Source organism: Parasteatoda tepidariorum, chromosome 5 (genome assembly GCF_982258835.1).
Source record: "Parasteatoda tepidariorum strain Cologne lab strain chromosome 5, Ptep-v5.0, whole genome shotgun sequence".
In the NCBI taxonomy this organism is placed as follows: domain Eukaryota; kingdom Metazoa; phylum Arthropoda; class Arachnida; order Araneae; family Theridiidae; genus Parasteatoda; species Parasteatoda tepidariorum.
Window position 1 is genome coordinate 1,882,947 of NC_141759.1, and position 16,413 is coordinate 1,899,359.

Here is a 16,413-nt window from a genome sequence, read left to right on the forward strand (position 1 = left end):
TTGCATTTCTCCAATAACTGACCTGCGACACTTTTATAAAAAAAATTCAAATTAAACTGGAATAGTTAAAATTTTAAATTTTACAGCTTGAAATAAGAGTAATATAGTTTTACTAAATTGTTTAGCAGCATTTTGCTACTTGAAATGAAAATAAAATCCTAAACACTTTTATAAATTCAATATTAAAATTTAAAAATTGAAATTAATGCAAAATAATTTTTAAAAAAATTATAATTAAAAGTATAACCAATCAATATAATTAAAATTATTTTATGATAAGATTAATTTAAACCGCACAATGGTAGTTAAATTGGTGAATATCTTCTAACAGAACCTAAACTTCTAGCATAAAATTAAACTAACAGTCTGATAAAAATGAAAAGATTCAGAAGAGTTCTTCCTAAAAATTTCTTAGCAACCATTTTCATAAACAAAACTTGGATGATTACTTACTTATTGCCAGATCCTGATGACTGAGATGTAGAAGGCTTTGGAGTTGCAGGAGGATCACTAGAGAAGAAAAGCACATGATTGAACATTTTATTTCAATACAAAATAAAGGAAATTATCCAAAAGAAGTTAATGCTAAACTGTTCCAGGAGTAAGCAGGGGTACATATTAAACAAAAACTGAACAAAACAGCAGGCAGTTAACTCAGAGGAAGTTTTTGTACAATATTCCTTTTATTAAAAAATAGTGGTTATAAGATAATTCTTCTTTCTTTTTTTTTTTCTTCAAGGGTATCCATAATTTTAATTTTATAACTCCCCTCTTCCATTTAATATTTCATAACCGGTATTGAACGGCCGACCCAGCTTTTGGGTTTACAACTACCAATGTTCAACTCTATAGCCTTGTCATTTTGAACCCAATGTAGAAGACAAAGGAACTCCTGGAGCAAGTATTAGGGAGAAATTTGCATTTGTGAAGCACTTTTTGATGGAACTATCCTGCTTTTGCGTTACATGCAGAGTAAAACCTCCCACAGTTAGCCTGACAGCAAGGGGACTCTAACCCATGATACGTAAACCAATTGAGGATATTTTACATCAGCACTGTTATCGGTGCATGCTGGATGCGGAATTCGTATCAACCAGCCATTGCTGGGATTCGAACATGGTTCATCTCATTGGAAGGCAAAGGCATTATCCCCTGAACCACCTAGCTCCCCCTCTTCCATTGAGTTTATTGACCTGCACACTTTACAAATCAGTCAAAGCAGGATAAAAAGAATCACAATATTTAAAGAGATGCAACACAAAAGAAGCATGTAAAAAAAGGACTTTTTGAGGAATTTTGCACCGATTAACTTAATTTAATACATCTAATAGTTTATTCTTTATCTTTTCTTAGTTTTATGTAATTGCACATAGTTTAAACTTCATTTTATCATGTTACAAACACGAAAATGTACAAAATTTGCACTTATGTAATACAATTTATGTTTTAAACTTACTTTTCAAATTATCAATAATTTTTGTCATAGGTTGAAAAAAAATCATTCAAATTTAATTCTATTTTACTTTTTTCAAACTACATGAACGTAGTTTTTGTAGTACAAAGGATTTTCAAATTTTTTTTCTTCACAAAACGATGGCGTTTTGAAAAGAAAATTCAAACAATTATATAAAATATGTTACATTTTCAAAGATTACACTAAAAGTAGTCGATTCAATTAAAAATTTCCTACAGGCAACAAAGTTTATATTTACTGTGAGCATTGTGTCAAAATTTTAAATAAATCGGTTGAAAATCGTACTAATTAGCAATACAGAGAGAAAGAGAAACATAATTGCGAAGTTTTGTGACCAATAATCCAAATAAATATATAAAATTTTGCAACTAACAACAATGCATCAATATCAGGTCCATAAGATGCCTCTTCTTCATCATTTCCAGCAGTTGCAAGTGATAGCTTAACCTTTTTTTTTTGTTATTCTACCCTCATGTGACACCTCACTTGTAAATAAAGAAGCAGTCGAAATTCACCTGTCATTTTTATTTTGAGCATATTCTTTGGCTGCTGGGCCTACATTTATTTCTAATTGCTCCCCTCGCAATCTTCATTAAAAATTATTACACCTAAGTTGCAATTTCCACTATTTATATTGAAATTAGCCTTAATTCTTTTTCTTACATTGACAACAATGCATCAATATCAGGTCCATAAGATGCCTCTTCTTCATCATTTCCAGCAGTTGCAAGTGATAGCTTAACCTTTTTTTTTTGTTATTCTACCCTCATGTGACACCTCACTTGTAAATAAAGAAGCAGTCGAAATTCACCTGCCATTTTTATTTTGAGCATATTTTTTGGCTGCTGGGCCTACATTTATTTCTAATTGCTCCCCTCGCAACCTTCATTAAAAATTATTACACCTAAGTTGCAATTTCCACTATTTATATTGAAATTAGCCTTAATTCTTTTTCTTACATAATTGAGACAAATTTTTTCAATTAAATTATGAAAATAATAGTACCTTCAGAAAATCGTTTAATAGTAGTGAGCAAATCCATTTATCAACTGAGTGCACAAGTTCATGTGATCATACCTGTCAGAATATTGTGAGCCACACTAAACTGATTATGCTGTTACTTTTACATTTTTACGAAAATTAATTAAATATTTTGATACAATAATCCTAAAGGAAAAACTATTAGAAAATGCAAATTTTTTTCCCTTCATTTTCTGAAAATTTCACTAGGTTGTTCCTCTTTGAAAACCGACTTTTACAAAATTAACTTAGAGAGAAAAAGAAGACCAGTTAGATTTGTTTGGGTTGAGAATTAAAAATATTACCTGTCCGAAAATTCCAATAACTCATCTTTGCTTCCAAATAGCGAAAAAGATGATTTTCTTGCTGAGGAAGAAGGACCAGTTTTGGACTTAACGTCAGGAATCGATCCACCTTTTGATGATTTACACAAAGAAAGGCGCTTTGCAATACGTTCTTGCGCTGATTTAAGGTAAGAAGCAGCCTGGGCTGATGATGTAACATTTGTCTTTGTCTGCAAGAAAAAATATTAAATAAAACAAAACAAATTTATTCAACAAAGTGAATCAAAAACGTAAAAGTCTTTTAAATCTTTTACAGAAATGCCAACTATTCTGATTGCAGAAAAATATTTTATGGAATGGTTATTTTCAGAAATCTGTTTAATTTAAAAATCTGTTCAGAATCTTCACTTTGAGTTAATTAGAAGTAAGTTGCATTCTATTTTATTTATGTGTTTAATTTGCTTTGTGTACAGTGGTAAGCAAAATCAGTTTTCATCACATTTACTAAACCAAGAATCCAATATTAAAATATAAAATTTGCTAGCACTGGAAAGATAATTTTCACAAGTAGGCATCCCTGCATTAAGCAGCAGCTTGAAAAAGTTGTGAAGTACACTCATTAAGAAGTATGCAAAATTTTCTAACTCTGAACGAATACTTTCTGCTGCCCCACAAATATAAAAGTATTAAAAAAAATTAACTCAAAATGATTAAAGTTTAAGGAATCACAAATTTTGTTGATCGACTTTCTCTTAAAATTACAATATTTTAACAAGAATATCTGTACAAAATTTTAGAAACATAGCAACTGCCATCCCAATAACAAAGAAGTTTGACTTTGTCCATTGAGGATTAATTCAGATTTGATTTTTATACTGAATTACCCTTTAAAGAAGCAATTCAAACTTGGTGCCTTTAAAATGGCAGATATCATCTGGACAACAATGATGTATCCCAAGTAGCTACATTAAGACACAAGATATAAAATACCTATTCATATAAAGAAGAGCCATTCAGACGTTCTTGTTTAGCCCGAGATTAAGACCTTGAGTTTGGCCCGAACTGTGGATTACGAGCCAGACTCTTGATATTCACGTTTGACATGGAATTAAACAACGAGCCTGATTCGTGATATTAAAGTTCGGCCTAAAACTTTTATCACAAGTCAGGCTCATGAAAATAGTGCAAGGGGTTAAGCATTTTTTGTCCCATTTTCTGAAATTTTGCAGTGGCAGAAATTATTGATTCAGAGTTATAAGATTCTGCATACTTCTATGAGATAATAGGTAGACAACTGTTTCTCATTGCAGCTAAAAGATTTTTTAAAAACTTCAACATTCTAGATTCAATCTACAAGAGACAGTACTTATTCTAAAAGTAGTTCAACTAACTTTAGTTTTTCTTCTCCTTCTCCTCCTCCTCCTGCGGTACGTTACAATGACTGTCGATCCTTTAACACAGGTTTTTCCTTTAGACCCATCCATAAGGTTTTTCTTTGTTCTAGCCAGTTGAACAACTTTTTTGATAGCACGACGGTAGGTGCGCCGTCTCCTGCATTTTTTAGGTCTCCCACTTACACTCTTAAAAAAATTATAGGGGAAAGAAAAATAATCAATTTAGCTGCTTCATCCATTAAAACGCACAGTATTTACATATAAATACAGTAGAGTCCCGATTATCCGAGTTTCCGCTTTAACCGAGGTATCAAATATTTCAAGGATTTTTTTGTTCCAGTTTATTTTTTAAACTACCTCTAAAACAATTTCTGAATTTTATCTTATAAACACTCGAGAAAGCGAAATCCAACAACTTGATCCGATGAAATGATCATTAATATTGTCAAGAATGAAAATGAATCTACCGAAGATGATAAACGATGAAAATCAAGATATAAAAATCTCTCATGCAGATGGACTGAAAGATATTGAATCTACAGAACAACAAGAAGAGCTGACAGCAGCCTTCCTGTTATTCCTAAAAAAATGGTGAAACATTGCTGCAGAAAAGCGCCAAAGTAATGCAAAACAAAAAATAATTAAGGATTTTTTTAAGTAAAAACTCCTCGTAAAGTATGCGGTTTTATAGTAAGCTTTTTAATTATAATATGAATTGTATGTGGTGTACTTGTATAAGTTTTGTATTTGTCAAATATATTACATTTATACCCTCTCTTTTTTTCTACTCTTCGCTTTAAACAAGTTTTACAGTTATCCTAGTGAGTGGTGGTCCACTTTAACTTGGATAAGCGAGACTCTATTGTACAATGTTTTGCATGAAAATCAGCTTTGGCACGATTCCTGTTGATTATTTCTTGAATCTGAATAGGATTCTGCAAACCTCCACTATTTTTTTTTGGGGGGGGGGGGACCTTCACTATGTTTATTCCTTATTTTATAGAATACAGACAGCTGTTTCGGATGCTCAAAGGGCAACCTTCATCAGTGCAACAGAAAGAAATGAGAGAAAGCAGGGTAAATATAGAGAAAGGTGACATCACAAGAGGGTTTAGAACAACGGCCAATAGGAGGGAAGGGTGAATGGATGACGACGTATAGGAAGCAAGGAACAAAGGGTGGTTAGTTAGGTTAAATCATAGGTTTCATAACAGAAGAAAGATAAGGAACGCTGGATAGGTCATTGACCAACAGTTTGGAATTTTTGAAAATATGATAAGACTCGTAAAAATCTAAATCAAAAATTGAAGAACAATTTTGAATGACTTTAGAAGAAGAAAAATTAAAATTATGTTTAGAGTTCCAACAATGTTGGGCAATAGATGAGTGTTCAAATTCTTGTTTTTTGACATAAGCTTCATGTTCCTTGACACGGCACTTTAAGGGATGCTTAGTTTGGTCAATAAATGAAAGGCCGCATTGGCAATTAATTTGGTATATACCCCAGCTATTTTGACTGTCAATGGGCTGTTTGAGATTAGAAAATATTATCTTATTAATGGGACTGAAAATAATATTAAAATCAAACTTCTTTAGGATATTAGAAACTTGCCGACTTATTTTAGGAAAATAGGGTATCGGTAGGCGATTGTTTGGTTAAGATTTTATAAATATTATCAATAATGTTAGGAGAATAACCTCTGTCATGAGCAATGGCTTTGATTCAATTTAATTCTGCATCAAGAAATTCAATATTAGAACAAATATTAACAGCACGGTTGACAAAAGACCGAAAAGAGGCAAGTTTTTGGTTGGGAGGGTGGGAGGATTTGTAATGAGGGGGAAGAGAACCAGCAGACGGTTTGCAAAAGACAGTGGTATGGAATGCATTATCATTCCGAGTCACAAGAACATCTAAGAAAGGAAGTTTTTGATCAGTCTCTAATTCAAAGGTAAACTGAATGCAAGAATCAATGCTGTTCATAACATTAAGAATTTGGTCTAAATTACAATTATTTTCATCTAACAAAGCAAAACTGTCATCAACATATCTTTTATAAAAGGGGAAAGTTAAGATTTTGAATAGTTTACTTTCAAAATAATGCATATAAAACTTCTTGTGACATCATCTTTCTCTATATTTACCCTGTTTTCTCTCATTTCTTTCTGTTGCACTGATGAAGGTTGCCCTTTGAGCATCCGAAACAGCTGTCTGTATTCTATAAATATTTTTGTGCTCTTTAACGTTGTTAGCCTTAGCTAGCATTATAAAATGCGACTTGTTAAACGGATGCTGGAGGGACTTGAAAATACAGGAGAGCTAAAAAATGTCAAGATGTTTTTGAAGCGATTCAATATATTGTTTTGGCATGGGAATTAATAACACCATCTGTAATTGTTAATTGTTTTCAAACAGCTGGATTCTCTGATGGAGATACAACCGAAGAGTATGACTTTGAAGCTGAAATTTCAGGTGAAGAAACGAATGAAAATTTTGATAACAATTGGAAATGCTCCAAAATAAACTTAATTTCACTGCATCATTTGAAGAATATGTATCAGTTGACAACGAAATTTTACCTTGTGATGCGCTTACATTAGAGGATATTTGAGAAGCAACAAATGACACAGAAGAGTTGGGAGAAATGGAAGATATCGAAGATGTTGCTAAACCTCTTAGTCATTCTGTTGCCAGAAAAGGGTTTGAAAATTTTAATAAATTCATTTACAGTGTTGAAAATGTGCCCCCGGAAATGTTCAAATATTTTCAGCAGTTGGACAATTTTCAGTCAAAGGTTGGTGAGAAAAAGCAAAAACAAACGACTTTATAAGATTTTTTCTCACAAAAATATCCTCAATAATTGTAAAAATTTGGCTTCTCTGTGTAAATAACATTAGATAAAATAAAAAATAAAGTAGGTAACTTAGTTATTATTTATTAGCTATTTTTTTAAATGACAGTAAAATTAAATATTTATTCCATTGTGTTGATTCCGTAATATAAGTTTTACAATTCAAAAAAATTTTTTTTAAACTTTATTGTATAAAAAGTTTTGCTATTTAATAGGTCATTTCTTTCCACTCCCTTGAAAAACTTCTTAAGCGGATTCCACTGTATATTCCTTACATATAACCAATTAAAATATAAGATAATTGTAATTTTTTTAACAGGACTTTAAAATTTTATTTATTAAATACTTAACGTATCCTAATAAATTGAGATTAATTATCAGAATAAATTACAGTTTCTTTTATAAATTTAATATTCAACTGGATATAGTTTAAAAAATATAAACAAATATGTTAATTTTGTTAGTCGTGTATTTATTATATGTAATTTACAACACATTATTTCTTAAAATATTTATACAGAAGAACCAGCGTTTGTTGATTTAAATCAGCTTGATTTAAATCAACATATTATTTTTATATATATATATTGATATCAAAAGTTAAAAAACAGTGTTTTAAATAATTGATAATTTTGTTATTTTCTTTTCTTAGTTTTAAAATTTATTTTAAATAAATTGTTGCATTAATTAATTTTAGTTAATGAAATTACTTTCTTTCTTGGTATGTGTTAAATTCCAACACATTTGAAATTACATTTTTAAAAATCGTTTGATTCTTGAGATTGAAAGTACAAATTAAAGTAAACATTTAATGCTGCCTTAATATAGACTTGCATAGCTGTAGAAAGTAATTATCAAACATGAATTCTTTCAAAAAATAATGTAAATATTGTTAATTAAAATTCTACCCTTTGAAAGAAAAAGTGTAGAATTAAAATCTATATTATATTTTATTGGTGGAAAATGTATATTTCTGAAGCTTGAGGTTATATTAAAAAGAAACTACCCTAATTTGCCAAAAATAGAAAGAAAAAAAAAAGGCCAATAAATTCAGATATTTTTTTACTGATATAGTGCCATTCTTCCCTTTCAAAAGTCTATTTGAAGCAGTTGTGTTATTAACAGGTATTTTTTTCTCATAATATGTTTACAGTATCTTTGACATCTGATTTTCTATATAGAAATTTTGCGAAAAAAAAATTCCTATAAGTATATAGATTTAAAAGTGAATACTTTAATATAAAGATATATAGATTAAATATTTATTTATTTTTTGATGAATGACTACATTTATAAACACAATCTGTTACATTTATTTTGTCATTTTAAAAATCAAGAGAAAAAAATGAAATTTTAAATTAAAATTATGGTTTGCTAATTGAAACTTTGTTTTAATAGTTAAAATACATGGACCTGTCCAAGTGAAATTTACTACCATTTACTGGTACAGGGTGGCCACTCAAAACAGATTTCAAATTTCCCTGATTTTTCCAGGTTTTCCAGGTAAAAATCTTAAAATTTCCAGGTTTGTGTTTTTTTCCTTTTTTCTTATAAAGTGTAGGATGTGTACAAGAAAAGTGTCTGTATTATAAAATATCTTATTCAAAATGTCATTTTTTTAAACATATCTTGAAAAAAAATTTATTTTCTCACAAGATATTTTTTCATTATTTTTTAATGTTCTGGTACAACATTAATTTTTAAAAAATTAAGACGTGGAGAAAATAATATGTTTAGCTTGCAGAATATATTGTTTTTATTGAATAATTTTAATTGTTTTTATTGAATTTAATGTGTTACTTTAAGTAGTATTTGCTCAAAGTGTACCTATAAAATAACGAAATCAGAATAACCAATAAAACCTTGGATAAGTATTGTTTAATATATTTTCATTAAGGAAAAGAAAACCGCTTCAGGTGATTATATATCAATAATTTTTAATAATTACAGTGGCTCCCAAAAGTGCTCACTCACTTATAACTTATATTGAAATAGGTAATAAAAATTCAATAATTAAAATGAATATTTCACAATGGGTATTTGATAATAAGATGTATAATCTATTCTTAGCAAAACTGCACGGAATATTTTAAAAACAAAGCAAAAGTTAATTTTTTAATCAAATAGTAACAAAAATGTTACCCCACGAAAGTCATCGTACATTTAAATGTTTTGGATCTCAGAATTAAAATTATCGTCAATTGCTTTTTTATTTAATTATTTTTCATTAAATTTTTCATTTCTTTATTAGCAATTTAGTATCAAACCTATAATAGCAAAATTATATTTTAATTTTTGCTTGTTAACTCCGTAATATTTTATCATTTAAAAATGACTTGTAGTCGTAATAAAATAGACCAAATTTGATTATTTGTCTTCATAAGAGGTAAATCAGTAATGAATATGTAAAATTAGTTTACTGTATTCAATTGAACTGTGCAATATGTGATAAAATGCTTAAAAGAAGGACTTCAAATCAGAGATTAAAATTATAAATTTTGTGGAAAATTCATAAATTTGCAATTAAGTGTTGTAAAAGCTTCTGTAAAAAATTTAAAAAAATATTCTGCACGAATTTCACCTGACAAAAAAAAACTAGTTACACGTATTTTCAACCTTTAAAAGCTATTGTAGATGCTAAAGGAAACTCCACTAAATGTTAATTTAACGAAAAATTAGATTACTAATAGACTGATTTTTTTCTTTAAAAGTGTATGATGACTTTTGTGGGATAAAGTTTTTGTCACTTTTTGATGATTGATTCCTTTAAAATAAACTTTTCCTTTGTTTTTAAAATATTTCATATTGTCATTTAAAATATTTCAGTTTTGTTAAGATTAGAACACATTTTTTATCATTAAATATACATTCTGAAACATTCATTTTAATTAATGGATAGTCTTATTTCATTGAAAGTCATAAGTGTATTAACACTTTTGTGAATCACTGTAATTACAATTCAATATAAAGTTGTACTGTACACTGCATTATACTGTATTTCATTTTACCAGTGCTTTTTATAAAATTCACTGATCATATTTTCCTTAAACCAATATCTCAAGTCAAATTTTCAAATAATGGTATTTTGAAATAGCATTTTTATTTTAAGAGATTCAGTATAAAAAAATAAATGTCAGAAATGTAAAATTGTCTAATTTTTAGTTCTATACTCTATAGAAGAGAAAAAATAGATAAAATTCCTTAAAATGTATACTTTTTTGATTTTTTTTCTTATTTGAAATTAAAACATTTAAAGAATTCCAATCTAAACACACAGTTTTTTAGTTTAGCATAGTTAATTGTTTTTGTTTGAACAACTGGAATCTTGTACAGTGCAGAACTAAAACACTAAGTTTTGTTTTACTTCTCCTGACTAAACACATATGAATAAATAAAAAAAAATTTATGTATATATATCATTTAATATGTTTCCTATATATTCCTTAGTCATTGTCAGCTTTTTTAGGTAAAAAGAGGAATAGTTTTGAAATATCATCTCTGGAATGCAAGCAACATTTACGAACTTTCGATATTGTGATAACTATACGATTCGAATTTTGAATCAAAAAACTAATATTTACCAACAAAACCGTAAAATTTGATATTAATATATAGTTAGTTCTAAAAAAACTTTTTTCAAAATAAAAATATACTATAAAAGGTTAAAATGAAATAGAAAAAATTAGCATTAATGCAAGAATTGTAACAATTTGTCGACAAACATTGCTGTTAGTGATGGGGGAAAATGCGTGATTGGTTGGTTTGCTGAGACAAAATAATTTACAGATTTCTTTGAATGGGAGTTGAAAAGCTTTCAGAAAAAGAGTGTAATATAAAATCTATTATTATTAAATTATAACCAACTAATTTTTAGAGAATTTAATAAAGTTAAAAATACAAAAACATTTTGTCAAAATAGAAAAAAATTACCACTTTCAATTGCAAACAAACTTGAATCATTGTGTGAACACGGACAGAATTTAAAAACCGAATCCTAACCCCATCTTCCACATCCACCATAACCTTTGCTCTTCCTAAATTGCACAGTCTGCATAAAGATCAAAGGTTTCTACATTTGCATGGGAGAATTTTATGTTGTATTCTAGTTTAACAGTGTTATAATGGAGCAAATTTTGACGAAAGCAAAGTAAGTTAATGATATTTTAACTGTTTGGAGATACATTTTCGTCTAAAAAATGTGGGTATAACGGATGAAACAATTTAAATTAAGAAAATTATTAGCAAATAATTTAAATTAGTGAATAAAAAAATATATAAGAAAAAATTTCCAGCTTTTCTTTAAAATTTCCAGGTTTTCATCCATATTTCCCTGATTTTTCCAGGTTTTTTCCAGTATAAAAAAAATTCCCTCATAATTCCAGGTTTTCCAGGTGGGTGGCCACCCTGTGGTACCTTCACAAATTTAACTTTAGGAAAAACGGTAGAATAATTTCACAAAATACTTTTTTCTTAAAATTTTGTTTTTTGTTTCGTACGAAACGATAAATCCAAATTTTTAACATATTTATGTTGATTTTTTAATATAATTTTTAATTTTCAAACATTATGTCCAAATTTTAGCAAAATAGTTATCTCTCAGAAAAACCTAGACAGACCCATAAAGTATTCTTCAAATTCTCTATCAACTAGTCTTTAAATTTCAATCATGCACTTGTTTCAAAATGGTTGCTATGCATTCAAAGCTATGTATTATAATGAAAAATTATTTTAGTAAGTTAAAATATTGTTCCAAATATTGTTATAATATAGTTTTAATATTAATTTAATTTTGATTAAGCATTTATGAAGTTTTTTTAATCATAAATTAAAGTTTTTACAGTGTATTTGAATAAAAATCAAAAAAATCACGAACCCTGAGAAGAACACATAAGCTTCTAAAAAAATGAACATTATATTCATTTCAAAATTTATTTTGTGTAATGTACTTACAAGCCTATTAGTTAAAAAAAATTACTTTTTAGTTTTCTCCTATAATCAACAAAAAAAGAGATTTAGGTTAGTTTTTAATACTATTTTATCCAATACAGCGAAATTCTGAGAAAGCTTTTAAAGTCAATTTCAAGACCATGCCAAATGTATCTTTATTTATTGAGAGACTACTCATTAGTATATTGAAATATATACCTTAGTGGTTTACTCTTGGTACAAGTGGATTTTGATGGGCAAAATCTAAGAGAGTAGCCTTATTTTGAAGTTTTTTCAATTACATTTAACCTTTGCGGAAAAGGTCTGCTGCAAGATTTTATATCTTAGTAGTTAGTGTGGAAGTACTAGAACACAAAATAATGGACATTGTGTTACTCATTTCACAAATATTACTGCATGTAAATAGATGAGCTTTTCTCAAAATTTTAAGAAAACTTCAGTAGAAGTGAAGATTTGTTCCGAAATTTAAAAAAAAAAAACATTAATTTTTTTAAAATATGTGTCAAATAGTTTTGTAAAAAGAATGTACGTAAAGGTATTAAGAATCCAATTGTCTCTAAATAAACACGAAGGAAATCTGATATTGACAAGGAATTTTTTTATTCTCTTTTCAATTACTTAGCTATCAAAAAAAGTTTGATAAAATTTTCACTGAACAGTAAAATTTTGATAAGTGTTCTACTTTAATTGTTAATTTCATATATCACAAGTTATGATAAAATAAAACATTTAATATTCTGTCACTTTTTTATGCAAAACTCTATAAATTAAAGGTTGAAATTTAAGAGCATTAACAGGGTGGCCACTCAAATCAGATTTCAAATTTCCCTGATTTTTCCAGGTTTTCCAGATAAAAATCTTAAAATTTCCAGGTTTCAGTTTCTTTATTCTAATAAAGTGTAGGCAAGAAAAGTGTCTATATTATAAAATATTTTATTCAAAATGTTATTTTTTTTACATATCTTGAAAAAAAAATTTATTTCGACAATTTGGCAAGATTTTTTACTCATTTTTTAATGTTTTGGTACAAAATTTTGAATCAAAAATCATATATTGACCAACAAAAGAGTAAAATTAAATATTAGTATATAGTTAGTTCTTAAAAAGAAACCTTTTTTTTAAAATTAAAATATATTATAAAAGGTTAAAATGAAATAGAAAAAATTAGCATTAATGCAACAATTGTAACAATTTGTCGATAAACATTGCTGTTAGCGATTGTAAAAAAAAAAAAATGTGTGATTGGTTGGTTTGCTGAGAAAAACTAATTCACAGATTTCTCTTAATGGGAATACGAAAGCTTTCAGAAAAAGAGTGCAATATAAAATCTATTATTATTATTAAATTATAACCAACTAATTTTTGGAGAATTTTATAAAGTTAAAAATACAAAAACATTTTGTCAAAATGGAAAAAAATTACCACGAAATCATTGGAACAAACTTAAGCCATAAATGGATTCAGCCCAAGGACAGAATTTAAAAACAGAAGCTAATATCCTAATCCCTTCTTCCACCTCCACCACAATCTTTCCTAAATTGCACAGTCCATAGAAGTCAAAGGTTTCTACATTCGTTTAGTAATAGTGGGAGAATTTTATGTGGCATTCTAGTTTAACAGAGCTATAATGGAGAAAATTTTGATGCAAACAAAGTATTGCTAAGTTGATGATATTTCTACTGTTTGGAGATACATTTCCGTCTAAAAAAAGTGGGTATAATGGATGAAATAATTTAAATTAAGAAAATTAGTAAATAATTTAAATTAGTGAAATTAAAAAAAGTTCCAGCTTTTCTTTAAAATTCCCTGATTTTTCCAGGTTTTTATCCAAATTTCCCTGATTTTTCCAGTATAAAAAAAATTCCCTGATAATTCCAGGTTTTCAAGGTTTTCCAGGTGGGTGGCCACCCTGATTAATGAAGGAATACTCTTTTATGTTAAAGAGAAATTTTGACCCAGTCAAATCAAAAATCCAATGTCTTGGGAGGGAGGAATTAAAAAGTTTTATAAACACTTTAATTGTTTAGCAATGGAAAAAAAAACTTTTGCTGAGCAGTGCATTTTCATACAATATTCTCTTTTAAGATTTTAGAGATCTTTTTACAACTTTAGAAATGAAATAATTTTACAAAAAAGTTAAGACAAAATACTTACAGAAGACCTGGATGTAGATGGACGGCTAGTGGATGATGTTCTTCGATTGGTCTGAACTCTCTTACGAACAGTTTCACTTGCTCTAGTTCTTGGTATCACTCTTCGTGACCTAGGCGTGCTGCAGCCAGCTGGAAGTATGAGTGGGAATTATTTGCGGCTTCATTAAAAAGGAATTAAAATTTTGATCAAAAATCATGCAACATATTTATCTTTGAAACATCAATATAAAAGTACACATGCATATAAATGCAGGGGTGCCACTCTAAAAAAATTTCAAGACTGAACTTATTTTTTGACCAAATAATACTGTCTATCATTGTTAACCTAACTTTTAGAAATGTATAGCTCACTGACACCAAAATTTACCTTTCCTTCATAATAGCCTACACATTAAATCAATCATTTGATTATTTTTTCTAAATTTTTTTTAATGTTTTTTTAGCAAGCAAAAGGAAAATAACAGCTAACCTTGTATATTTTTTTACAACTATTACTGAACAAACTGAAACCATTCCTATCTCTATTTTTTACTTCACCGTTATTTATTTTTTATTCTAGCACTATAATTTATTTCTTATTTTTAAAAAAAGTAATCTTGATTTCACTTTGGCCAGCATGACAATAGGTTGGGGTAGGGGAAGCAAACTCGAGCAGATTTGGATTCAGCAATAGTACAAATTTAATTACACAATTACCCATTTGTCAAGACTTTAAGAGTAAGATTTAGTGAAGCTGACGAAAAGAAGATTAATAAAAGTCCTGACATCATTACCATATCATATGTTTTCATTAAGATATAATATTTTCTTATTTTGTCCAAAAATGTTTTTACATTTCTAACGAAATTTTTTTTAAAATTTGATAGAATTTATTAGTCTATTGATTTTTCTCCAAACTGATTTCAGTCCTCAGGACTGAAGAGTGGCATCCATGTAAATGGTCTACAAATTAAAAACAATTTCTATAAATGGATAAGAATAAATCAAGTATTCAATATGAGAGCATTTTTTTCATGAAATATTCAACAATTACACTAAAAATCTATGAAGAATCCCACTGCAAAATAATAAAAATAAAACTAAATTCTATCTATCATTGGGTAAAAGAAAATAGTTTTTTTAACATATAGAAAACACTATAAAATAAATAATATGCTTTTGTCCAAGTGGAGTAAAATCACTAGCTACAAACTTTTGAATTTATCATTGTATTTGTTTTGTAAACAGCATTTAAGAGAACAAAAGTTTTTTTTTACTTTGTTCAAATTCAATTTACGCCTCATATTTTTTTTAAGAAAATAAAGATTATGATTGCACTCTAATTTCACAATTAAATTTATCCCGATTTGAAAGTAAAATGAATTATTTTATTAGACCAGTTAACATTTAAGTCGAATTTCTATTTAATAAACTTCCATTTTGTGAATTTCTCTATTTTGGAAATTTCTTCGTAAAATAAACTTCCAAATAGCGAAGTGAATTTTATATTTAACGAACTTTTCTATGCCTTTCCCTATTTCTCAAAATATTTCAGAACATTCCAAACTTACTGAGGCATTTAATGGGGGAAATGACCTTGAATTGATTTTCGAAGACACTTAATTTTTAGAGAAAGCAGTAAAATCCCTTTCCCTTTGTGTTTGCATTTCAAACAAAAAACTTGGACAAAACCTATTTGATCAGTAGCAATTAAACTTAAGGTGGTAATGTATGTTTAAAATTACTTTCATAATAAATGCAGCTATAATTTCAATTTAGCTTTCTTTAGTTGAAAATGTATGAAGCATGATAGCGTAACACTGGATAATGTTTTGCTCTATTCTTGCTTTCCATGCAGATTTCTTTTATGGAATAAGATTTATCAAATAAATAGTAGATACTAGTTTACAAGATAAAAGGGTATCAATTGCTATTTTAATTATGTGTAGTGTTTATGAATTTAAAACCTGTTTTGCTTAAGTATTTCAAAAGGTGATTTTCTTTTCACCAAATTTTCCATATAATGAAATTATTATTGGATTTAATGACTTCGTTAAATAGAGGTCCAACTGTATTATTTTCACCCATCTTTTATCAGAATAATAAAAAAAATGATAATGATGTTGCCTTCGTAAAAAGCTTATAATAATAAAATGAAGAGTATGTGTGTCTATGAGTCTCTCACATAACTCCAGAACCATTATTCCTATGACCCTAAAATTTGGGACAGATTCTAAAAACCGCTAAAAAAATATCAATTAGATTGTTCAGAAGAGACACTTGAAAAATCAAATTTTTCATTGGTTTATA

At 28.1% G+C, this 16,413-nt stretch overlaps 1 protein-coding gene across 3 annotated transcripts in view; it reads right to left on the reverse strand.

The window, feature by feature from the left end:
* The window catches only part of LOC107436086 (uncharacterized), a 57,153-nt gene that overhangs the window by 19,284 nt on the left and 21,456 nt on the right, over positions 1-16,413 (reverse strand). For 2 of the 3 annotated variants that reach the window (XM_016047652.4, XM_043044770.3), the window contains exons 6-9: positions 14,126-14,253; positions 4,170-4,358; positions 2,800-3,008; positions 454-510 (exon numbers count right to left, since the gene is read on the reverse strand). In XM_016047652.4, coding sequence (XP_015903138.3) covers positions 454-510; positions 2,800-3,008; positions 4,170-4,358; positions 14,126-14,253 — 583 coding nt within the window. The remainder of the gene's footprint in view (positions 1-453; positions 511-2,799; positions 3,009-4,169; positions 4,359-14,125; positions 14,254-16,413) is intronic. The other variant, XM_016047653.4, reaches the window with a different exon arrangement.